This window comes from Crinia signifera, chromosome 19 (genome assembly GCF_055691185.1).
Source record: "Crinia signifera chromosome 19, ASM5569118v1, whole genome shotgun sequence".
In the NCBI taxonomy this organism is placed as follows: Eukaryota; Metazoa; Chordata; class Amphibia; order Anura; family Myobatrachidae; genus Crinia; species Crinia signifera.
Window position 1 is genome coordinate 126569761 of NC_139226.1, and position 26302 is coordinate 126596062.

The following is a 26302-nucleotide window of genomic DNA, read 5'->3' on the forward strand; positions in this document are numbered from 1 at the left end:
ATTACAGAACACACACACACAATCACTGTACTGTATATAAATATTTGCTTTAATATTGCATAAGTCAGTTCATTGATAATCAAAAGTACAGTACATAACAGGAGGCACTTTTCCTGTCTAAAACACCAGGAGTTATTTAATTCTTAGAATTGTTCTGCTTATCGTATACAAGATTGTCATTTTCTAATCTCACCACCCAACAAATACAGATATGGATTGCCAGAATTCCACCAGGAGAAGCGTTTTGCGCCCTTAATATTTATAAAATTTAAATGAGGTGATTTAGGTTATAAAACGGGGATATACCTCTATCAGCATCTGGTTACCACAGCACAGAAAACCTGGGATTACAACGCGGAAGACGCTGCAGAGCTGAAATTAATGGTCACAATTCACAAATCGGATTGGCTGGCAATTTGTGTACGGTCACTGCTACCGCGTGAACGGAATCCTGCGTACCCCACAAGTGTAATCATAACAACAACTGTGTAAATTGTAAGGGATTCTGGGCCAGATTCTCTAAGCTTCAAAAGTGATAAAATGGAGAGTGATAAACAGCCAGCCAATCATCTCCTACCTGCCATGCCACAGACTGTTTGAAAAATGTCAGACAGGAGCTGATTGGCTGGCTGTTTATCACTGTCCATTTGATCACTTTTGAAGCTTAGAAAATCTGGCCCCAATATTGTTATTATAGCTTAGTCACCTCAGATGCCTGGGACTTGTATATAAGCACTCAGCGTGTAACCTTATGTCTGTACATGGTCACAGAACATTTTGGGCACTGCTACAATATAATTTAGATAAAAGGAATACGCTACCTCATGTATTTCTCTATACATAAATGCCTCACACACAATTGCGGCTAGCAGTGTAAATACAAACTGCGCCACTGAGCTACAAGCAACATTTGAAGGGGCAAAATAATAAAGCCAGATATAATGGACACTTCTATATAACAAATCCCAAAACTATATAATAACGGATCAACATAATAGTAATGTCATTGGTGGCGTGCGCCATCGCGTGGCCGTTTGCAGGCAAAACACTTGCATTCCCCCCCCATAGAGTTGAGGAGCAGCGTTAGTCTTTTATTACATAGGATGAACCAATTTCCAGAATATAAGGGATGACCTTTCTGACCCAAGGATCAGCTGTGACATACGGCGCATGCACTGATGATTTTATACAGGCGCCATCGATGTAAATGAAATATATAATGATAGTATTTTTCATTTGCATTGATAGCTCCCGATATAAGATTATGCACTTGCTTAGCTAGTATTAAGTCACTTTAAATATTCTGGGGGAAATTTAATAGGATGAGAGATTCAGAAAGTGAGAGATTTGTTAAGAAATCTCCAGGGTTTTTTTAAAGCGGCAATCATTTACACTGCAAAATCAAACTGCTGTTGCCGTGTAAAAAATTGCCGCTTTAAAAACCTGGAGATTTCTTACCAAATCTCTCACTTTCTGAATCTCTCATCCTATTAAATTTCAACGTCTGTATGGGCTGCCATCAAGGCACAACTAAGGGGTGCTAGAATCTTATTAAAAGCATGTATTGGTATCCAATCAGTTTCTACCGATTACAATAGATCATCCCTCTTTGTACCGTAGTACTGAATGAGCCCCCTTGCATACAGGAGGAACAAAATGAGACTTAAGTCATCTTGCTCACAGAAGGGTCTATGATGTACTGTAGAACAGGGTTTCCCACGGTGCACACCATCATTCTGTATGTTGATCATTGTATAGAAAATGACAGAAGTGTAACCTCAGGGTATAACACTACCCTGAACACGTTGTACATCTTGCATATTGCTGGCTGCATCTCTACTCGCACAGCAAACTCTTAACCAGCTATTTTGTCTAGGTTACCACAAGCCTTAAGCCAGTGGAAAAGGCAGTCTTCCTGTGCATGATAAAGTCTGAGAAGGCAGGTACACAGGATACCTGCGGAGCCTCGGAATGGGCAGATGGCAGGTACAGGAGCAGGATCAGGTGCTGGGTAGATGTGCAGACCACTTCTGGCTGTCTTGTGTTTCTGTTGTGGAGCCGTAGCCAGGTGTGTAGACCTCAGACGCAGCATTTTCCCTGAAGTCAGAAGACTTGCAGCAGCAGCACCGCAAAGTCGCCAGCAGACGCGACCTGATGACACGTGTGCACAGCACAAACATAATGCAGTTCGCTCCTCCCTGGAAGCTATTTCCAATACCCTGCAACACAGAATGAATTAAATCACTTATTGAAGAATGGAGTCAATGCAGCGCTGTACAGAGAACATGCATCAGTCCCTACTCCACGGGAGCTACATTGTACAGGCGTGGAAGAGAATTTAGATCCTAACGGTCTTATAATAGTTTGATCACAATTTGTAAAATCCCCCATAAAACCCTTTTCTTAAATTTAGACAAAATAAGAACCTCATTGAATTTCTCTTATATTCTTTACAGTTAAACAGATTCCGGGTGGTGCTAGGCCTGGATTTAAGCAGAGGTCACTTAAGCCTGAACGAAGGCAAAAGAACTAAAGTCATGCAAGGTTGATGCATGTATAATCGCCATGATGAGGGTGGCACAACTATTTCATCCTAGGAAAGGAAGTAGTGGGATGCTGCCCATCAGTGGACAGATTATAATTAATGCAGAGATGCTAGGCCAGTGATGGCTAACCTTGACACTCCAGCTGTTGAACTACACATCCCAGCATGCCCTATATCCTTTTCAGCATGTCTAAATAGCAAAACTGTAGCAGAGCATGCTGGGATGTGTAGTTCAACAACAGCTGGGGTGTCAAGGTTAGCCATTATTGTGCTCGGCAGTCATAGAGGACAGTAATTAATAATTATATTAATAAGCAATAATTATGGCAAAGGACACCTCTTGCATTAAGAGCTGTCCTTTGCGGTGAGAGTCAGTGGGTCCCGGCGGCTCCCCCCCTCCCTCCCCCGGTGCTGCTGCTGCTGCTGCACCGGGCTCTCCTCCTCCCTGCACCCGGAAGAGGATCATAGTGCAGGGAGGAGGAGGTCACAGGTCCGGGCAGCACAGCTTTGTACTGCCTGAGCACAGGTGAGGGGGAGTCAGTGCGGGCGGCGGTGGGTCGCGTTAGAAGCCCACCAAATTAACCCTAGAATGTCTGTGTGTACGTGTGCATGTGGTAGGGAATATAGATTGTATATGTGTGCGCTAAATACGAAACTGTTAATAAATAAATTAAATAAATAAGATAGTGGCAAAGAAATGTATTTTGGAGTGTGTGTATACTGTGTGTATACTGTATATATGTATTACACACACAAAATGATGGATGGATGGCATGCCACAGATTTTTAAAAGACCACCCCTACAACAGTTGGATTATGTTAATGTTTCAATTGTCGTCATGAATAAGCCTTGGACAGAGGTAAAGTGGAGAGACAGAAGCACCAATCAGCTCCTAAATGTAATTTCTTGAGCAGTCAGTAAAGTGACAATTAGTAGCTGACTAGCTCTTTATCTCCAAGGCTTTATACATCTCCCTTAAATTCCCTTCCACACACTTCACCTACCAGTATGGTTTTATTCTGGCTTTGTGGGAGGAAAGCAGACCACAGAGAAGCAAACGGGAAAACCCATAGAAGCCCACACAGGGCTTTGGAGAGAACTGCTGTGAGGCAGTAATGCTGCCCATTGTGTGACTATGCTGCCCTACTCTCTAACACTAGTAGGGATGCAGGGTACATGACCGCTCTCGTGTGCCAACATCAGTGTAGCTTTATAGCCATCATTGTATGCTGCCAATCTGTGAGTCAGTATAAACACCGGCCATACTCTATAAGGATGACGTACAGGATCTCACTTACATGCAAGACAACAAGGACGGGGTTGTGAACTGCTGGAGATTCGCAGAGAGTCAGAATGAAACGTATGGTGCTCCAGATACGGAGGAAGATAAAGATGACGGGGATGAAGACCAGCTTCCTGTCTGCTATGGTTCTGGGCTGGTACACAGGAGCAGCAGCAGCGGACAGAATTGGACGGTATTCAGACAGAGCCCGATGCTGTGGAGAAAAGGCAGAGGCCACATCACGGGTGCTGCATGCACACTAACACCCTATTTAGTCATGTGCAGAGACTGGGAACTCCTATCATAAAGAAACTATTTCTTCATCCACAGGTCTGGCACATGCCAATTACAGTACATGCAGTGAGAATGGCTTTCTTGTGTAACACAGTACAGTACGCCTGATTTGTTTTCAGCTCATAGGGGCCAGATGCACTAAGCTTCAAAGGGATCAAATGGAGAGTGATAAAACAGCCGGCCAATCAGCTCCCACCTGCTATGTCACAGGCGGTGTTTGAAAAACGTCAGGCAGGAGCTGATTGGCTGGCTGTTTTATCACTCTCCATTTTATCACTTTTGAAGCTTAGTTTATCTGGCCTAAGAACTAAGTAGTAAAAATACCTATTTCCAGTTACTGGAAAAAAGAAAAAAAAAGGGACATTACTTTATTGAGCAGCTGTTTTGTACTGGTTTTCTCTGTAGATTTATGGTATTTGCCTCTATTTAAATGTACCTTTGCCATGTTTTACTATGCTCACAATTATATTCTATAATCATTTAAACAAACATATTCATTTCATCCCCTTATGAAGCTGAAGTATTGTATTAGCCAGTCCAGGTTTCCTAACCGAGGCTGGGCTGATTAAGCAGAACCTCTGTTCTCCTGATATAAGGGTTTCCAGCTCCCGATGGTGGAATAGCTGTCCAAGTGATAGGCTCAGGTGTGGGCTCCAGTGAGGACCCACTGGAGCTTTCTGAAGGGTTTGTACTATGCTGTGACACCTGTATGCTGCAATGCTGTAATAACCATTCTTGCTGTGCTGGTTTACCTGGTATGCTGTTCACCTAACAAATCACAGGAGGACAGAGTGTCCTGCTTGTGAGAGCTTTCATTGGTGAATATATTTAAATCAATTCAGAAGAACAGACAAGTCAACATTTACTAAAAGGCATAATGCAATTTCACTACACATTGGAAATGCCCTATGTTGTCATCAAAAGGCAGTGTGCTTCTTCATATAAACCAGGGGAGACCCCCACAGGCCAAAATGGGTGTGGGTCAAAGGATAAACAGTGTCTGGGTTGACAGACAATAGGTCGACATTGCCAAAAAGTTGACATGCACTAGGTACACATTGCTAAAGGTAGACACATAAAAAGGTCGACATGCTTTTCACTTTTTTTGGTATTGGTTCCCAGAGTCCACGTGGATGATAAAGCAAGAGAAAACGCCAAAAAATAAGAAAGAATCATGAAAAACTCACATCGACCTGTTCATGTGTCAACATTTTGTCAATGTCGACCTAGACACTTTTGACCCATCACACTGGATACCTGCACTCCTACAAATTCTTTGCTGCTCAATTCTAAATTAACTAGCGCCCCCTAGTGCTACTCCTGGGTATATAAAAGGAGGATTTTAAAAACTTGTTCTGAAAATGGTATGCGGCCCCTGGGTTGACGAGGTCTAGGTCGATCATTAATGGTAGACAGTGACTAGGTTGACACCCAAGAATGGTCAACATTGACAGAAGGTCGACACAAGCTTGAAGCTGACCCACATAAGGGGGGTGATTCTGGTTTGGTTGCAAAAAGCAAACTCCTTTAATGGTCAAAACCATATTCACTGCAGGTGGGGCCGATGTAACATGTGCAGAGAGAGTTAGATTTATGTAAGTTATGTTTCTGTGCAGGGTAAATACTGGCTGCTTTATTCTTACACTGCAGTTTGAACACACCCCACCCAAATGTAACTCTCTCTGCACATGTTACATCTGCCCCACCTGTAGTGCACATGGTTTTTGTTTATTAACCCCTTCCCGACATTTGACGTACATTTACGTCATGGTCGGGAAGTACTTCCCGACACATGGCGTAAATGTACGTCATGGCTTGTAACTGTCACCGCGTCTATAGACGCGGTGACAGTTTCAACATGTCTGCTGTCCCTGACAGCAGACATGTCCCTGCATGCCCAGGGGGGGCTGCGATGCCGCCCCCCCGTCGGCGATCGCTGTGATTGGCTGTTCAGTGTGAACAGCCAATTACAGCGTTTTCTGTGTCACCGGCGAATAACGTTCGCCGGTGACACGCGATCGGAGGTGATTGGTGCTGTAAAGTACAGCACCAATCACCGCGGGGTGTAAGGGAGACACTGGTGTCACCCCACCTCACCCCGCCCGCCCCCAAAGGCCGTGATTGGTTCGTCGGACCGACGGACCAATCACAGCCAAGGAGGGGGATTTAAACTAACGGTGACTGCACTGCAGACGCCATTCCGGTCTGGAATTGCGTGCAGTGCGGTCACCGTGCCTAGCTGCCGCAGTATACTGACCTGAACCGAGCAAAATACTTACCTGATCACTGCTTCATCACTGCTTGTAGTGTGCTGGATGCTTCCTGGATCCTGTACTTGTGACTTCCTGTGTTGTGAACTTGTGCTGCTGCAGTGTAATAGCGTTAGATAGAGAGAGAGATAGATAGAGAGAGATAGAGAGATAGTGTCAGAGAGTGCTATATTTTGTGCTGCTGCAGTGTGATATAGTTATAGATAGAGAGATAGATAGAGAGAGAGAGAGATAGAGAGATAGTGACAGATTGTGCTATATATTTTTTATATAACTGACTGCTGCCCCCCCTTTTGTGCTGATCAGTATAAATTAACTGATCAGCAACTTTTTGGGGGCGCAGGGTTTTTTTTATATATATATATACCTGTCAGTGCTGCTGCTGCAGTGTTATAGAGTGATAGATAGTGAGAGATAGAGAGAGATAGTGACAGAGAGTGATAGAGACTGCTATATTTTGTGTCTGCTGCCCCCATTTTGTGCACCCCCAGCAACTTTTTGGGGGTGCAGGGGTTATTTTTCATATATATAACTGTCAGTGCTGCTGCTGCAGTGTCATAGAGTGATAGATAGTGAGAGATAGAGAGAGATAGTGACAGACATGTGATAGAGAGTGCTAAATTTTGTGTCTGCTGCCCCCGCCTTTTGTGCTGATCACTATATCTGAGGTGATCAGCAACTTTTTGGGGGTGCAGAGGTTTTTTTTTTTTTTATATATACCTGCCAGTTGCTGCCAGTTGCACTGTCAGTTGCACCAAAGGTTGTGCACCTGCTGCCCCTCACTGGTAATCAGTGTCGCATCACTGATCACCTTTTTTTTTTTTTGAGGCTGCTGTGGGGTCTTTTTTAATTTTTTTTTTTTACACACACTGTGATTTTGTGGGTGTCCTGTGGCCACTGTGCGCTGATCAGTGACGTACATCACTGATCAGCTTTTTCGGCACAGGGTTGATCTTTTTTTTTTTTTTTTTTATCAAATTCCTGTTGCCTTTGAGCGCTGTTCAGTGACGGACGTTACTGACCAACATCTGTGCTCAATTTTTGGCGCAGGACCTTTTTTTTTTTTTTTTTTTTTTTAACCCCTTCAATTTTTTGTTTTTTTTAACCCCTTCAATTTTTTTTTTTTTGTATAAAGTATTTTTTTTTTTCTGCACTACATACACACTACACACTACATACCCCCCGGGTTGAAATAAAGTTTGTACCCCCCCCTACACTATACACGTGTTGAAACATTTCACTACCAGTAACACAAAAATAAAAATGGCATCCCAAATGTCATCCCAAATGTCATCCAGAAGAATGCATTCAGCGGAGGAGGCATATGCCATGCTTGCCTCTGACTCTGACACAGCCAGTGATGCAAGCGGGGAATTTGAAGGCTTCGTCTTAAGCTCCTCTTCCTCCTCTAGTGATGAGGGACCCCCTCAAAGACGCCCCCGTAGAGCAGCTGAGACCCCCCCCCCCCAATAATTGATCTCGTATGGACCCCACCACCAGACAATTTTGAGCCCCAGGTTCCTGAGTTTTTGGCCATGCCAGGAATCCAATTTGATTCCACAGGTCTCAGAGAAATTGACTTTCAAATTATTTTTCTCTGATGATTTTATAAATTTAATGGTGGACCAAACTAATTTATATGCCCAGCAGTTTATTGCTCAAAACCCCACGTCATCATTTGCTAGGTGGACCCCTGTAGATGCAGTAGAGATGATGACGTTTTGGGGTCTGGTGTTTCATATGGGCATAGTAAAAAAGCCAGAAATTAGGCAATATTGGAGTACAGATGTTCTGTACAGCACCCCATTTTACCGTATGGCCATGCCCCGGGCTCGATTTGAGACGATCCTTAAATTTTTGCATTACAACGATAATGCACAGTGCCCACCCAGAGATGATCCCACCTTTGACCGGCTATTCAAAGTCAGGCCGGTCATTGATCATTTCAGTGCCAAATTTGAAGAGATGTACATCCCAGATAAATTCATTTGCATAGACGAGTCCCTTATACATTTTAAAGGAAGGGTTAAATTAAGCCAGTACCTTCCCAGTAAGAGGGCAAGGTATGGCATAAAAATGTATAAGCTGTGTGAAAGCACCTCAGGGTACACCCACAGGTTTAGGGTATATGAAGGGAAGGATTCAAGAATTGAACCGCCAGAATGCCCCCCCTCCCTCGTAGGTGTTAGTGGAAAAATTGTCTGGGATTTAGTGCACCCCTCCTGGATAAAGGTTATCACCTCTATGTGGATAACTTTTACACCAGCATCCCCCTGTTTAAGGCCCTTGGTTCAAGAGGTACAGCAGCTTGCGGTACTGTGCGCAAGAACCAAAGAGGCCTCCCAAAAACGCACATTGCCCAAGTAATGAGAAGGGGTGAAAGCAGGGGATTATGCACCGAAAATATGTTGTTGGTCAAATATAAGGACAAGAGGGATGTCCTTATACTGACAACAATTCACGGAGACAGTACCACCTCCGTCCCTGTACGAGGTACCAGTACCCACACCTCAAAACCTAATTGTATCCTGGATTACAATAGGTACATGGGCGGAGTGGATCTTTCAGATCAGGTACTGAAGCCGTACAGTGCCCTGCGGAAAACAAAAATCTGGTACAAGAAGCTGGCCGTGTATATCATCCAGATGGCACTGTATAACGCTTACGTGCTATTCCGTTCTACCGGCCAGAGGGGGACATTTATGCACTTTCAAGAGGAAGTCATAAAGGGCCTAGTATTTGGGAACCAGCAGGCAGAGGGCCCCAGTACTTCTAGTACTGGCCCCCGTATTGTACCAGGGCAGCATTTTCCTGATGAAATCCCCTCCACTGGAAAAAAGGGCAGGACACAAAAAAGGTGCAAAGTTTGCTATAATAATGGAATAAAAAAGCAAACTATTTTCCAGTGTGACACTTGCCCCGACAAACCCGGCCTATGTATAAAGGAGTGTTTTAAAATATACCACACATCTATGGATTTTTAGGTTCATCATTTCACCGTGCTTCGGGGGTCTTGCTAATGCCACATAGCACCCACCATTCATTCCACCAGAATCTGAGCCGCAAAATCCAAAAATCACTCCTTCCCTTCTGAGTCCTGCCATGCACCCAACTGGTATTTTTTGGTCACATGTGAGGCATTGCCGTACTCGGGAGAAATTGGGGCACAGATTTTGGGGTGCTTTTTCTCCTTCATACCTTCTGAAAATGAAAAATTTTGAGCCAGAACTGCATTTTTGTGTAAAAAAATTTAATTTTTCATTTTCACTGCCCAGTTGTATCAAAATTGGTGAAACCCCTGGGGGTTTGAAATGTACACTATACCCCTAGATGAATTCCCTGAGGGGTGTAGTTTGCAAAATGGGGTCACTTGTGGGGGGGTTCCACTGTATTGGTGCTTTGGGGGTCTTGCTAATGCGACATAGCACCCACCAACATTCCACCAGAATTTGTGCTGCAAAATCCAAATATCACTCCTTCCCTTCTGAGTCCTGCCACTTTTTGGTCACACATGAGGCATTGCCGTACTCGGGAGAAATTGGGGCACAGATTTTGGGGTGCTTTTTCTCCTTCATACCTTCTGAAAATGAAAAATTTTGAGCCAGAACTGCATTTTTGTGTAAAAAAATGTAATTTTTCATTTTCACTGCCCAGTTGTATCAAAATTGGTGAAACCCCTGGGGGTTTGAAATGTACACTATACCCCTAGATGAATTCCCTGAGGGGTGTAGTTTGCAAAATGGGGTCACTTGTGGGGGGGGTTCCACTGTATTGGTGCTTGGGGGGTCTTGCTAATGCAACATAGCACCCACCAACATTCCACCAGAATCTGAGCTGCAAAATCCAAAAATCACTCCTTCCTTTCTGAGTCCTGCCATGCACCCAAATGGTATTTTTTGGTCACATGTGAGGCATTGCCGTACTCGGGAGAAATTGGGGCACAGATTTTGGGGTGCTTTGTCTCCTTCATTCCTTGTGAAAATGAAAAATTTTGAGCCAGAACTGCATTTTTGTGTAAAAAATGTAATTTTGCATTTGCACAGCCCAGTTGTATCAAAATTGGTGAAACCCCTGGGGGTTTGAAATGTACACTATACCCCTAGATGAATTCCCTGAGGGGTGTAGTTTGCAAAATGGGGTCACTTGTGGGGGGGTTCCACTGTATTGGTGCTTGGGGGGTCTTGCTAATGCGACATAGCACCCACCAAAATTCCACCAGAATCTGAGCGGCAAAATCCAAAAATCACTCCTTCCCTTCTGAGTCCTGCCATGCGCCCAAATGGTATTTTTTGGTCACATATGAGGCATTGCCATATTCGGGAGAAATTGGGGCACAGATTTTAGGGTGCTTTTTCTCCTTCATACCTTCTGAAAATGAAAAATTTTGAGCCAGAACTGCATTTTTGTGTAAAAAAAATGTAATTTTTCATTTTCACTGCCCAGTTGTATCAAAATTGGTGAAACCCCTGGGGGTTTGAAATGTACACTATACCCCTAGATGAATTCCCTGAGGGGTGTAGTTTGCAAAATGGGGTCACTTGTGGGGGGGTTCCACTGTATTGGTGCTTGGGGGGTCTTGCTAATGCAACATAGCACCCACCAACATTCCACCAGAATCTGAGCTGCAAAATCCAAAAATCACTCCTTCCTTTCTGAGTCCTGCCATGCACCCAAATGGTATTTTTTGGTCACATGTGAGGCATTGCCGTACTCGGGAGAAATTGGGGCACAGATTTTGGGGTGCTTTGTCTCCTTCATTCCTTGTGAAAATGAAAAATTTTGAGCCAGAACTGCATTTTTGTGTAAAAAATGTAATTTTGCATTTGCACAGCCCAGTTGTATCAAAATTGGTGAAACCCCTGGGGGTTTGAAATGTACACTATACCCCTAGATGAATTCCCTGAGGGGTGTAGTTTGCAAAATGGGGTCACTTGTGGGGGGGGTTCTACTGTATTGGTGCTTGGGGGGTCTTGCTAATGCGACATAGCACCCACCAAAATTCCACCAGAATCTGAGCTGCAAAATCCAAAAATCACTCCTTCCCTTCTGAGTCCTGCCATGCGCCCAAATGGTATTTTTTGGTCACATGTGAGGCATTGCCGTACTCGGGAGAAATTGGGGCACAGATTTTGGGGTGCTTTTTCTCCTTCATACCTTCTGAAAATGAAAAATTTTGAGCCAGAACTGCATTTTTGTGTAAAAAAATGTAATTTTTCATTTTCACTGCCCAGTTGTATCAAAATTGGTGAAACCCCTGGGGGTTTGAAATGTACACTATACCCCTAGATGAATTCCCTGAGGGGTGTAGTTTGCAAAATGGGGTCACTTGTGGGGGGGTTCCACTGTATTGGTGCTTGGGGGGTCTTGCTAATGCGACATAGCACCCACCAACATTCCACCACCAAAAATCACTCCTTCCCTTCTGAGTCCTGCCATGCACCCAACTGGTATTTTTTGGTCACATATGAGGCATTGCCATACTCGGGAGAAATTGGGGCACAGATTTTGGGGTGCTTTTTCTCCTTCATACCTTCTGAAAATGAAAAATTTTGAGCCAGAACTGCATTTTTGTGTAAAAAAATGTAATTTTTCATTTTCACTGCCCAGTTGTATCAAAATTGGTGAAACCCCTGGGGGTTTGAAATGTACACTATACCCCTAGATGAATTCCCTGAGGGGTGTAGTTTGCAAAATGGGGTCACTTGTGGGGGGGTTCCACTGTATTGGTGCTTGGGGGGTCTTGCTAATGCAACATAGCACCCACCAACATTCCACCAGAATCTGAGCTGCAAAATCCAAAAATCACTCCTTCCTTTCTGAGTCCTGCCATGCACCCAAATGGTATTTTTTGGTCACATGTGAGGCATTGCCGTACTCGGGAGAAATTGGGGCACAGATTTTGGGGTGCTTTTTCTCCTTCATACCTTCTGAAAATGAAAAATTTTGAGCCAGAACTGCATTTTTGTGTAAAAAATTTAATTTTTCATTTTCACTGCCCAGTTGTACCACAATTGGTGAAACCCCTGGGGGTTTGAAATGTACACTATACCCCTAGATGAATTCCCTGAGGGGTGTAGTTTGCAAAATGGGGTCACTTGTGGGGGGGTTCCTAAATTTTAGCATCTTATGGTGCCTAGAAACCTACATGGTGCCTAAAAAATAATCTCATAAAAAGGAGGCTCCAAAATCAAGTAGGTGCTCCTTCTATTATGAAGCCTGTGGTTTGGTCAACGTGCACACTAGGGCCACATATAGGATATTTATGAAAACAAAAGAATTGGGGGAATCAATTTTTAGTCACATTTCTCTAGTAAAATGTACTGTGTTCCTTAGAAAAATGTATTAAAATTGCAAATCTGCAAAAAAAGTGAAATTTTGAAATTTCACCTACACTTTGTTTTAATTCCTGTGAAACACCTAAAGGGTTAACAAACTTCCAAAATGCTGTTTTGAATACTGTGAGGGGTGCAGTTTTTGAAATGGTATCATTTATGGGGGTGTCTCACATACAAGTCCCTCAAAGTCACATCAGAACTGAACTGGTCCCTAAAAAAATCAGTGTTTGAAATTTTCTTGAAAATTTGAGAATTTGCTATTCATATTGTAAGCCTCCTAGTGTCCAAAAAAATTAAAAGGAAGTTGAAATAATGATGGAAACATAAAGTAGACATATGGTCTATGTTAGTTATTAACTATTTTGAGTGGTATGATTATTTGTCTCACAAGCAGAAAATTTAACATTTTGCAAATTGCAAAATTTTCCATTTTTTCACGACATTTTGGTATTTTTCACAAAAAAACACAGACTGTATCGACCCAAATTTACCACTAATTTGAAGTACAATGTGTCACGAAAAAACAATCTCAAAATCACTGGGATAAGTAAAAGCAAAAAAAAAGTTATCCCCACTTAAGTGATACATGTCAGATTTGAAAAAAAGGGCTCTGTCAGGAACGCAAAAACTGGCTCTGTCAGGAAGGGGTTAAAGATGGAGCTTGCATTTTCAAACCACCAAAAATCACCTCCAATGTCTCAACTTGGTGGGACTATGCCAGCGGTGGCCAACCCGCGGCTCGCGAGCCGCATGCGGCTCGCCGCGCTGTAAATTGCGGCTCCAGCCTCCCGTCTGCAAAGCGGGGTTTTGAATTTGGCGCCAATTCGGCTGCCAAATTTAAAACGCCGCATCGGCGGCCATTAGGAAACGACCGCGGCGAGCCAATCAGCGCTCGCCGCGCCATTTCCGCCCTGCCCCCGGCGTCTGACATCAGACGCCAGCGGGAGGGCGAAAAGTCTTCTCCACACCGGCGGAGCGCAGGAGCGCTCCTGAAGATGCGAGAAGCCGCCGGAGGATGGCGCAGAAGACGGCGGCGGGGAGAAGAGTTCCGGCGCCGCAGAAGACGCCGGGATCAAGACAGAAGATCTCCGGCGCCTTCTGCAAGAAAAAAGAAGATGGCTCCCGGAGAGGCCAGCGGGGGTGGGAAGCAAAAGAGCTGACGAAGCTCCCCCCAGCGGCCTCTCCCAACACCAGGTAGGGGCCTTTGGCCTCCTACCCTCCATCCACCCTAGACCACCGGGTGTCGGGCACTAGGCCCGTGGGCAAATTCAGGCCCTTCTGGCCTGTGTGCGCATTAGTCGGGCCCTCTTGGCCCGTGGCTCATTTGTTTGTTGGGCCCTCCTGGCCCTCTAGGTGGGCCCTTTAGTTAGGAAGCTGGGCCCTCCAGCATAGGTGTTGCACTGTGGGCAACACCTGTGCTGGAGGGCCCAGCTTCCTAACTGTGGGGTCATATGACGTTTGGCACTGTGGGGGGCATATGTTTGGCACTTTGAGGGGCATGTGATGTTTGGCACTTTGAGGGGCATGTGATGTTTGGCACTTTGAGGGGCATGTGATGTTTGGCACTGTGGGGGGCATGTGATGTTTGGCACTGTGGGGGGCATGTGATGTTTGGCACTGTGGGGGGCATGTGATGTTTGGCACTGTGGGGGGCATGTGATGTTTGGCACTGTGGGGGGCATGTGATGTTTGGCACTGTGGGGGGCATGTGATGTTTGGCACTGTGGGGGGCATATCTGGCACTGGGGGCATAAAGTTTTGTCATGTGGCCACTCTCCTTGTGTCATATGACCATGCCCCTGACCACTCCCCCGATCACGCGCGCATGATGTTGGCTCTTTGGCTTGACGACTGATATTTTTCGGCTCTTTACCTCTGACCGGTTGGCCACCCCTGGACTATGCTATTACTGGTGCCTGTCCTTGGGTTTCCCTCCTATATCCCTATAGATTGTAAGAGCGCAGCAGGGCCCTCCTACCTCCACGTCTGTCTGTTACCTACTGAAGTTTGTTCTATTGTAAAGCACAACAGAAGTTGCTGCGCTATATAAAGAACCTGTAAATACATTTATAAATAAAATTCTTATACAGTATTTGACAAGTATAAGTCATCTTTCTTTTCCTTAGAGATGTGAAGTGAGTGATGAAAGTGAGCGTACACACAAAAACGAAATGATCTCATTGTAAGAACAGTCGATGTTCCCATCAATACAGAGATACAAAAACTTGATTTAGTCTTCAGTCTAATACCCCTTTTAGACCAAAACGCCGGGTCGCACCCGGCTTTTTGGACCCTGGTTAAAGCCGGGTGCGACCAGGCGTTTAGGGTCATTTACACCGGACGGGCTTAAACGCCCGCACCCCCCCTCCCGCCCCTTCCCGGCGCTTGAAGATGACAGCGCAATGTCATCTTCAAGCACCGATCGACGACGCCGTATCCGGAACGCTGCTGGGGGCAGCCCAGCACTAAGGTAAGCTGCTAGGCTTCCCCCAGTCCCCACGCGCACCCCCCCGCCATTGGACAGGAGGTGAATGGATGCCACACACAGGCATCCGTTCACCTCCCTCCCCCGCCGCTGTCTGCAGAGTATAGCAGACAGCAGCGCCGGCTGTCAGTGTCAGACTGACAATCCGTCCAACCTGCGGACGCTGCGGTCCGCAGGTTGGACGTTCCCCATTCATGTAAATGGGAGCCGGGTCATCCGACCCGGCGTTCCCATTTACACCGCCCTCTACCCAGGTCAGGACCTGGGTAGAAGTCCCGTGTAAAGGGACACGGCGTTAGGGATTTACACCGCCGAAGATCCGGGTCTGACCCGCCGCTGACCTGGATTTTTCGGCGGTGTAAAAGGGGTATTAGTTAACGGACACTGTTTTGACCTATGTACAATAAAGACATTGGGTGAAATGTAATAGGATGAGAGATTCAAAAAGTGTGAGATTTGGGAAGAAATCTACAGGTTTTTTTTTTAAAGTGGCAATCATTTATACATAACGGCAAAATCTCAGAATTTTCAGGACAATCCCAGGACTAGTGTATGTATGAATGATTCTACCCGGGATTTTAGTCATCTAAAATCCCGGGTCCTGCGTACCTGCAAAAGGACCCGGGATTTTTAAAAACCGGGGATTGAACCAGGTCTAAAATCATGGGTAGTATGTCTAAAAGGGGTATTACACTGCATAATCAAACTGGTTTTGCAGTGTAAATGATTGCGGATTTAAAAAACTGGAGATTTCTTACCAAATCTCTCACTTTCTGAGTCTCTCATCCTATTAAATTTACCCCCTTGTATTAAACACGATTATTCATATTTTGGAAAAATCTGAAAATTGTGGATTGCTCCTCATTTGATACCTTTACGTCTTTATCCCTATTGTTTGTATCAACTGTGATTTGTGAGGATCAATAAAACATATTTTTGAAAAAAAACATGCTTATTCAACAATGTATTTAATTTGTAGTCAGCACCAGATGGCGGGAGGGGAAGTTTTTCAGCAACTGAAAGTTTTCTAGCATGATGTACAGTATGCCATTCTGTGCGTGCAATATTAAGACAATATATAAATATATATCTATCTATACATAAAACATATACAATAAACTAATTCATTCTTATTTCAAATGTCAGCGTCTTCCTATCCACAGTCAGCCTCTGGCTTGTACCAAATACCATTCATGAACAATGAGACATTCAGAAGAAGAAAGAAAAAAAAAAGGATACGGTCACTAGGTCGACACCTGAAATAGGTTGACATGGCTAAGGTCGACATTCAAAAGGTCGTCAAAAGTTTTTCACTTTTTTTTAGCAGACTTCATACCATGCGCTACGGCACGGTGGGAGAATATAATAGTGTGCCAACTTTTGACTGTCGACCTAATGCTTGTGTCGACCCGTGTTTACCCATTTATGGTGTCGACCTAGGCCCTGTCGGTCTAATGTGCCGTTGGAGCGATGCTCACGTGCCCCATTCCCTCCAATGGCTGCGCTGAGCATCCACGTGCGCCAGCTAAGAGCGTCTGGATCGCTGGCGGCAACAACAAAAAGTGCGGCTCCATCTGTAGGTTGACCTTCATTGAGTTGACCCTATGTTCCATACCCCCTAAAAAAACAAAAACCCTCCCCCCAGTAAAATAGAATGGTTTTATACCGCTCTGCCGATGTGCTTCCTTATTCTGATGTACAACACGGGTAGGACCATATAAGCCAGGATCTCCCATGCCTTCCCAGCCAGAAGCATCCACGTAAGCCTATCTTCAGCCTGTATGTTGATCCAGCACCAACCGACTGAAACATAGGATGCATCATAGCCAATCTTCTGCAGGGACACAGCAGTGACAGTAATCAGCAGCGGAACACCCCAGCTGTGGGAAAAGAACAGTGTGAGTCAAAATGGACAAGACAGATACAAAGATATTCCTTTTACAGGCAATGGACCATTTGCAGCACCTAAAATATATCAGAAATTTTAGACCGTCACTATTTACAGCTATATTATTTTATACGTAGCGCTGTTATAGGATAATTTACCTTCTTTAATAGAATTATTTTTCTTTATTTTGCATGGTTAGTCTCTATGAGTAAACACACATACTGTAGAAAAAGGGGAACAAAAGGCTGCTATAAATGGAAAGGAAAACGGACATAAAGTTAAGCGTGACAATAAGCAAAAGGAGAACAAAAGGTCGGGGGTAATGAACATTTTTAAAATAGATTGTATACCGCAATGTGTTGGTAAAATTACCATTGTTTATTTATGCAATACAACCATTACACCCAGCGCTGTTCAGAGAGACTATGTGCCCGATTCAGACCATATTACAGGGCTGCGAATATGCAGCCCTGCTGATTAACATAATAATGACCACGCATGCATATGGTAGCCTGTGCGCATGGTCCCCTTACGAACAAAGCAACCGATGGCTAGCCATCGCTGGCTTTCCCAAGTTGATTGACAGCTTTATAGGTGACATCCCAGCGTTTTCTGGGAGTGCCGCCTAAAAACGCAGGACTTGGCCTTGGGGAGGGACACTGTTGTCAGTAGTGGCCTTCATCTCCCTGCGGCCACCGCAGTGCCAAGTAACACTAGATGAACTTGGCGCTGCGAACAGGAGGAAAACCATTCGATGGTGGGTGATTGTGAATGGTTTTCCACCTGTGTACATGGCTGCAAACGCATTTACTGACAAGCAAAGGGACGGGGGAAAGAAAATGGCATAGTTTACCTTATCGCTGAGTTCCGAAGACTGGCAGCCCAGCAATCAGGCCCCATGGGCGGTATCCTATTACATGCGGTAATTTACTGCATGCAAAAAAATGCATTTTTTAGCCCAATAGTATTAACGTGCTATCCAATTGCATTTTTAAGTTCCCAGACCCATGTGTTATTGGCCTGCATGCCGCGTACAAAAATTTCCGTTAAGTGCCAGCGAATGGGTCTAACTGGATAGAATCCAGTGGATACATTAGCTGCTGTCATTTACCGCAGCTAGTAGGATACCGCTCTGTGTCATTCACATAAGCCCATAAACCCCTGTTCCAGTGGATCAAAATTCCGTAACTTGCACACATACTGGGATCCAAATACACAGAGGAAACCAACACAAAGAGGAGATCATGCACATTCTACACATTAGGTATTATGAATTTTACAATTGTGTCAGGGCAATGAGGCATTTGTATAGGGACAAATTCGGCCCCGACTGAATAAACTAGAATCAGGCCCTAACTTGGGGTGTGAAAAAGAACAGAAATGAAAAGCATAATATGATAAATCACTGGGCCTAGTAGATATACTGTAGCTACAGTAAGTACATCTAGAAACATTGACAACTATGTAAAAAGCATACAATCATTTATATAATCGGTCAACAGTCCTTGGGCCAGATGCACTAAGCTTCAAAAGTGATAAAATAGAGAGTCATAAACCACCAACCAATCAGCTCCCATCTGACATTTTTTAAACGCAGTCTGTGACATGGCAGGTAGAAGCTGATTGGCTGGCTGTTTATCACTCTCTTGAAGCTTAGTGCATCTGCCCCCTTGACTTTGGGCAACCGATGAGGTTTGATTCCGGAAGATATGGGCATGGCTTGCCCCACAGAACAGGGAGTGACCTCCGGTGTCCCGAATTTCAGGACTGCAGGCAGGTATATGGCAGAATATATGAATTCTTCTGTTTTTTTTTTCTATTTTGCATCCAGTGAAATGTATACCTTACTTGCTGTCAGCTTAGCTAATGCTTTACGGATGTCCAATAGACAAAATCCCCCAAAATTAAATAATCCAAAGCAGTAACAAAGAACCAACATCAAGATAGAAGTTTCTGTCTGTTCTCTGGTTATCTATAAATACTCCTCGTTCTGCAGCCAGAGGTTCTCAGATTGCGACTTGTGATGAGCATTACACAATCTGTTTACGTTCTGTCTGCCCTTAAACCATCTGATGTCAGAGACACAGGGACAGCGTTGACCCCAATCTCGAAAGCAAATCACTGGGAACGAACATGGATCAAAATAATGAGACACTTACCCCCTTTACCCCCTACTGGATTCCACTGCTACAAAGTCTCTGACAGTTCTACAGAGGGACGATAACAAGGCCCCATTGTGTGAAGATCTATAAACATCACAGCGTAAAATTATCTGAGCGAGACACATTTTTCCCAGTAGTATAAAACAGTTTGTTTACAAACTTAAACGTCATCGCTGTGCTGGGAATTCTCACTGGTGGAATGACTGTACTGCGTTTCCTGCAATCTCTGCGCTACAAAGTGGGCTATACATGGGCTGGAGCATACAGAAGCCATGCTTGGCAATGAACATATACAGAAGATTTGTCAATATAATCTTGTATAAAAGATAATTCCTCCTTAATATATGTACAGTGACAAAAATATTTTGTCTGCTTCTGTTCAATCTAAAAAATAAATCATCCTTTTGAAGCGTAAGTATATGTTGGCCCCATGTCTGCAGGACTTTCAGGGCTGAGAAAATTGCAACTTATGCTTTGGTACACAACCAACAAGTGTTGGTGGACCCGCAGTCACACCGAATGAGCAGCCGACCAAGTGTACACAGTTAGCGATTGGCCGCAGGTATTGGCATTTGCCTGCCTACCCGTGACCTCCGTTTCCAAAGCAAATGTGGAGGTGATCAGCAGACTGCCTGTACACAAAGCCAGATGCACACACTATATCTCTATCGTCCCGGTGCAACCCTGCATTTTGCGATGTGAAAGTGGTATTAGTGTGTTGTGATCTTCCAGCAGGTGGGGGGGGGGGGATGGCTTTGCATAGCGCTGCCATCCTCAAAGCCGCTCATCTGCTGGTATAATCAGCAGATAAGCGGCTTCCCCGGCGATGATGTTTTGAGCGGCTTGCAGCTCAAAGTCGCCCAGTGTGTATGGGCCTATCAGAGATTTTGGCTAAATCCTTTGATATAAAATATCCTAGTGTGTATGGGCCTTAAAAGGGTCATACACATTGAGCGATTTTTGCCCAGCGTGTATGGACAGCGATGACCGCAGGGGGGAGCAGCTCAGTGCATACACATTGAGCAGCTTTCCCTCCTTCCTGGCGGCCTCATCAGGAAAGCCTGATGCTGCGCTATGTAAAGCCATCCACAAAGCCGCTTATCCGCTGGTAATACCGGCGATGATGCGGGAGTGCGCATCACCGCTCACAGCACACACTGGGCGTCTTTGAGCTGAAAGCTGCTCACAACACCAAGTTTGAGCAGCTTTCAGCTCAAAATTGCGCAGTGTGTATGGGCCTTTACTCTCTCCGCACAGGTTACATTTGTCCCACCTGCTCTGCGATCAGGTCTGTATTAGGCGCATAAATTGAATGCCGATTTACAAACACTGAATTTTGGCATCCTGTGTGCAGAAGACTGTGGAATTACTCTTATCTGGGAGTTACATGTACTTATCACTGTGTATTTACAGAGGACATACAGCTGAGGGTTATCCTAACAACTTCAGTTTGCAGAGGACAGTACTACAAAGTTTGAATTGTATCTTGACCTTTAAAACAAGGTGCACAACATTGTTGCATAATCAAGTAGAATGGAGTCATATTCCCAAGTCAGAGTCATTTATTTAATGTAAAAAGTTGTGCACAGACTAATCTGAATGAAATATAAAGTATTACTGGAGTAACGGAACACAAAACTTTGCTTTGACAAAACATTTACCTTGTTGGCTGGACACAGGTGTTGCTGGTGACTTAAAATTGTGTGTCAGAAGTGTGAGCATCATTGTTAAAATTATTTTCAAATGTCAGTTATTTCACAAGCATGTCTAATTAATATGGTATAATTACAGTGGATATTAAAATAATACACACCTTTATAGGTAGGGGCTCGACAAATTTTGTTAAAATCTAGGAGCCAAGAAGAAAAATGTAGGAGCCAGATATACTAATAACAGGGACAGTGTGCGCCAAAGGCGTGCACCAAAAATGTAAGCACGCCATAATGCTATAAAATATATACCACACACCATAATGTCTGTTACACATTTATACCACACACCATAATGCTCATTACACAATATGCCAAACACTGTAATGTCTATTAGGTATAATACCACATGCCGTAATTACATATTATGCAACATAAGTTCCGCTCACCTACATGCTTGTTGCTATAGGTTTCATGCTTGATGCCAGTGGTTAACATACTCTGCCAGTGGTAAATTCTTGTTGCTATGGGGTTAACCTGCTCATTGCCAAGTTGTTACTATGCCAGGGGTAAGGTAATGGGGGTGAGAGGGGGTGAGGTGGGTAGGGAGGGTGGGCAGAGAAGGCAGGTCTCGGCACCGGGGAGCAGGAGCGGGTGGTACATGCTGAAGGAAAGCCCCAACAGCAGCGGAGGGTGCCCCAGGGAGGAGAGCTCAGACAGCAGCAGCGGATGGTGCGTGAAGCAGGAGAGCACCTGGCAGCAGGCCCCGGGGATCACAGCTCCAGCAGCAGCGGGTCGTCCAGGCAGCAGGCCCTGGGAATCAGAGCTCCAAGAGCAGCAGCAGGTGGTCCGGGGAGCAGGACAGCTCTAGGCAGCAGGCCCCAGGGATCAGTGCTCCGACAGCAGGTGGCCCGAGCAGCAGGCCCCGGGGATCAGAGCTCTGGCAGCAGAAGCGGTTTGCCCAGGGAGGAGAGCTCTGGCAGCGTGGGCGCATATCTCCCAACATGACCCTCTGCAGGAGGGACACAATGCTTTGCTCCTGGACTTTCCTCCTAATGTATGATTGCCATCACCTGTGGTGAAACACTTTTCTTATTGGTAAACCTGTTCAACACCGGTGATGGCAATTATACATTAAGAGGAAAAGTACAGAAGTAGAGTAGTTTGTCCCTCCTGGAGGGGGTCATGTTGGGAGGTATGTGGGTGACCGGCTCTGCGACGCTGCAGATCAGGGCTCGGTCGCCAGGGAGGAAGTTCTGGTCGCCGGGGCGACCTGGCGCCCAGGCTTTGTCGGGCCCTGTTATAGATAAATCACTGGTCTACAGCAATGTTATTTAGACATATCAGCTAAACTTGGCACAAAATAGTCCTTTCCCTTCTAATGTGTTTGTATATAATTTTTGCCAAAGACATGTTGATTAAGTCAGCCAATTAGGGCACTTTGTACCAAACTGGCACATCATCATATGGGGCACACCAACTAAACATTCAGAACTACTTAATTATGACTGCACGTGAAACTGGCTGTGTGGGAAACCAGGTGTGTCGATAAACCCAATTGAATGAGTATGCTGGCTGAAAGCACCTGGCACACGTGTACTGCACCCAAGTGGAACGCTGTTTCCTCCGACTGCTGTATCCTGTTGTACATTAGTTTGATGCAAACATACAGTATGTATGGTCTACAACAAAACACAAACCTCATAACCCTGGGCATTTATTGTCTGGATTTACAATTCTGTTTCAAGTTCTGGTGAGAAAATAAAATCCTATGCTGGTGCGCATCTGTCCTTAGACTTTTCACTGAATTATAAATCAGGCAATTTTTACACCAGATTGAATATCTGAGAACACACCCATACTGTACACAAATGCCCTTATTCTGGTTCACTCACAAAGGCAAATTCCTTCACAAACCATGTGCACTGCAGGTGGGGCAGATGTAACTTGTGCAGAGAGAGTTAGATTTGGATGGGGTTTTACTTCATAGTGAGATCTATGTTGCAGTGTAAAACTTAAGCAGTCAGTATTTTCCCTGCACAGAAACAAAATAACTCACCCAAATCGAATTCTCTCTGCACATGTTACATCTACCCCACCGGCAGTGCACATGGTTTTGTCCATTTGAGAAGGAATTTGCCTTTGCGAATGAACCAGAATAAGAGCCAAAAGCTGGAAAACTGCCAGAGCACCTTGAAAATCATTTTCATAATTTATTATGCTACCACATATAAACAGTACAATGGGCAGAGGGGCTGCCCACAAATATTAATTCTGGGCCTCCTAACCTTAATAGAGGGGTTTAAAAATGGATCTGAATATCTAATTGTACATTTAGATTGATTGAAAAATGTGGTAATTAAATTAACAATTAAATGTACTTGGCTCCACCCTCACCCCCTTTGGGCAGTATAACAAGGGCCATTAATATTTTGTTTTTACTACCGAATAAATAAAACCATTCCAAACACCCTGCTGTGTACAGATCCGTATATTGTTTTTGACCAAGCTCTTTACACAATCAAGTTAAAACGCTTCTGAATCCGTCTAATTAGATTTCATGACTTAAGTGTTTACTGTGATTTTATTACATCTACAAAGACAATAAACAGTTGATCACATGAAAATTGTTGAGAATCAAAACAAAATTAAATAACTTGACTGCTCCCAAATCATTCTATAACCAAAATGTAACTAATCCGTGACATTACAAATGTCAACAAAGTCCACAGTAACCCAATTATATGATTCAATTTGCATGCAGAGAGGTTCTGTAATAGATTACTGTTAATCATACACTACTGACAGACATAGGAGCCGTGTGCGCAGCAGAAGTACACCTACTGCGCAGATCAGAAGCAAACAATTGGCAGGTTTACCAACATCTATTGTAACAGGGCCTTTTAACTCTCTAGGGATAGATCATTATATGCAACTCTTCCATTCTAAACTTATTGGGGCGGCCGATATTGCCCATGCACATTGGGCGGTATTGTATTGGATGGCGAAACGTCACCGGGACCCACAGAACCATAGGCGAATCTAGAATTATGGTAATAATTGGTTCCAGAACTAGACATAACAGCAGGGGGTCCTTTGCGCGGCGTAGCCGCGCATCAAAAAGGGGGCGTGGTCTCAAGGGAAGGAGGTGTGGCATCACAAAAAGGGGTGTGGTATTACACTTTAGACCATACACAGTAACGCCCATTACACATTTTAGCAAACTCCGTAATACCCATTACACATAAGGCCACACACCATAATGCCCATTACACATTGTGCCAATTACACATTGTGCCACACATCATGATGCCCATTACATCCTATATAACAAACCGTAATGCTCATTACATATTTGTCACATAAGTGCTGCTTACCTACGTGCTCATTGCTAGGGGGTTCTTGCTTGATGGCACCATAGTACCCTTTACACATGATGCCGCACACCATAGTACCCATTACACATGATGCCGCGCACCATAGTACCCATTACACATGATGCCGCGCACCACAGTACCCATTACACAGGATGCTGCACACATAATGTCCCATACACATGACTGCACACCGTAATGCCCCTTACACATTAAGCCACACATTATGCGTAATGCCCCCACATACCGCCACTTGTAGCGTCCCTTAAGCATTGCCCCCAAAAGTGCCACTTGCTGTAAATTTTTATATGAGCCTTCGCTGCTGCTGCAGGGAGAGATGGAGAGCGGTGCAGCTGCTTCTATGGGGAGAGGAGCAGAGTGCAGCGCAGAGCACGCTCCCACTCCCCTCCTGGTATCCCCTCTAGCCGAGTGTACATTTGAAATATTGTGCGAGCTGTTGTCGTGCGTGACGTTGGGGCTGCACGCTGGGCGCTGGCACCCCATGATTAAAGGGGGGGGCGGGCTGAGGTGAAAGTGGGGAGAAGAATTGGAGCAGAAGCTGCAGGGGTGACACCAATTGACAGCTGGGCAGAGAGCAGGGGGCTGCCCGGCTGTATTCAGAGCACTGCAGGTCACGGCTGTTTGAAATAATACCCCTTTCACAACAGAAAATGCAGGGATTTACCCAGGAATATGGTCCCAGGATCATGCAGGGACATTCCCAGGCTGACTAGTCCCTGCATTTTCTGGTGTGAGGGGGAGAGACAACCACTCCCCTCTCCCTACCCCCCTTTAACCAACCAGCTATATCTTCGGAACTAACTGACCCATTTACAGTATCATATTGAAGAACTTTTGAGTTGGCTTTGAATGATTTTTGTCCCGTGAAACTGGGCTGTTTGGTTCCAGAGAAATCTTCCCTCAAAGAACATAAACAGTCATGAAATTACATTTAAGAAATGAAAAAAAAAAAAAAAAACAGTTTAACCTCAATATCCCTGGAACCAATTAACCCATATGGATCCAGCCTGGTATCAGATTGAAGGCCCAGCGATTTGGGTTCAACTGAGATCAACCCCGAGCTTCAGTGATGCCGAAGGGAGAACTGGCAGCCGTTGAACTGGGTGGGGGACGGAATTAGCGGGTCCCATGTTATCCTATAGGTAAAACATTCCAGCTTTGCCTGACAGTATCTCCGGGTCCCAGGGGGCTAGAGACACGGGGCTGGGCTCATTGGAAAGCCCCATCCCTCAGCTACAAATGGGCTAATGGGTGGTCCTGTGCACCCCCGGACCACCCCCTAGATTTGCCTATGCACAGAACATGCAGGTCATTTGCCTATATTGCCAAATTGACCTGCATGTTCAGCAGATATCTCTCATCATTAATGACGCGTGGGAGCGCGCATCGTTAACGATATTGTGTCCACACTAGACCAGGTTTGCCTAACCTCCCGAAATGGCTGGGAGGCTCCCGAAAATCAGGTCCCCCTCCCTGATACCTCCAGAATCTCAGACAAGGGGAGGGGGGGTATGGGAAGTAGTTCTGCACAAGAGTATCGTTTTTATATTTTCACTGATGTCCCCACTGATGTTTCTAATTGCCATGTTGCAATTGCAGTTAGTGCATGTATGGGGGTGCTGCCAGAGACAATGGTTATGGTACAAAGAGCAAAGAAAGAAAAGGATTGTCTCTGTTGCTGTGCACCAGCAACAGAGACAATCCTTTTCTTTCTTTGCTCTTTGTACCTCCAGAATCTGCCTGATAGCAACGGTAAATTACAGAGATTCTCGGCTTTTCAAGGGGGAGGGTCTAAATATGCAAATTGTGTCATTTAGCCCCACCCCCTCCTCAATGACCTGCAAATTGGGGACTACAGTACTGGGGACGGGATTGGACTTGAGGGCGTCTACATCAGGCCCCCCCCCCAAAGTGCTGTTGCCAGTCTACTCTCTGAGCTTCTCCCAGAGAGGAGACTGTAAAAGTAGGCAAACTAGACTATATTATGAACAATATC

The 26302-nt window shown here is 44.9% G+C and overlaps 1 protein-coding gene across 2 annotated transcripts in view; it reads right to left on the minus strand.

Moving 5' to 3' along the window:
- Positions 1-1438: 1438 nt before the first annotated feature.
- Positions 1439-26302, minus strand: part of GPR157 (G protein-coupled receptor 157) — a 31928-nt gene continuing 7064 nt past the window's right edge. For both annotated transcript variants that reach the window (XM_083163298.1, XM_083163297.1), the window contains exons 3-5: positions 16879-17092; positions 3845-4042; positions 1439-2219 (exon numbers count right to left, since the gene is read on the minus strand). In XM_083163298.1, the coding sequence (XP_083019424.1) occupies positions 2001-2219; positions 3845-4042; positions 16879-17092 (631 nt within the window). In that variant the 3' untranslated portion in view covers positions 1439-2000. The remainder of the gene's footprint in view (positions 2220-3844; positions 4043-16878; positions 17093-26302) is intronic.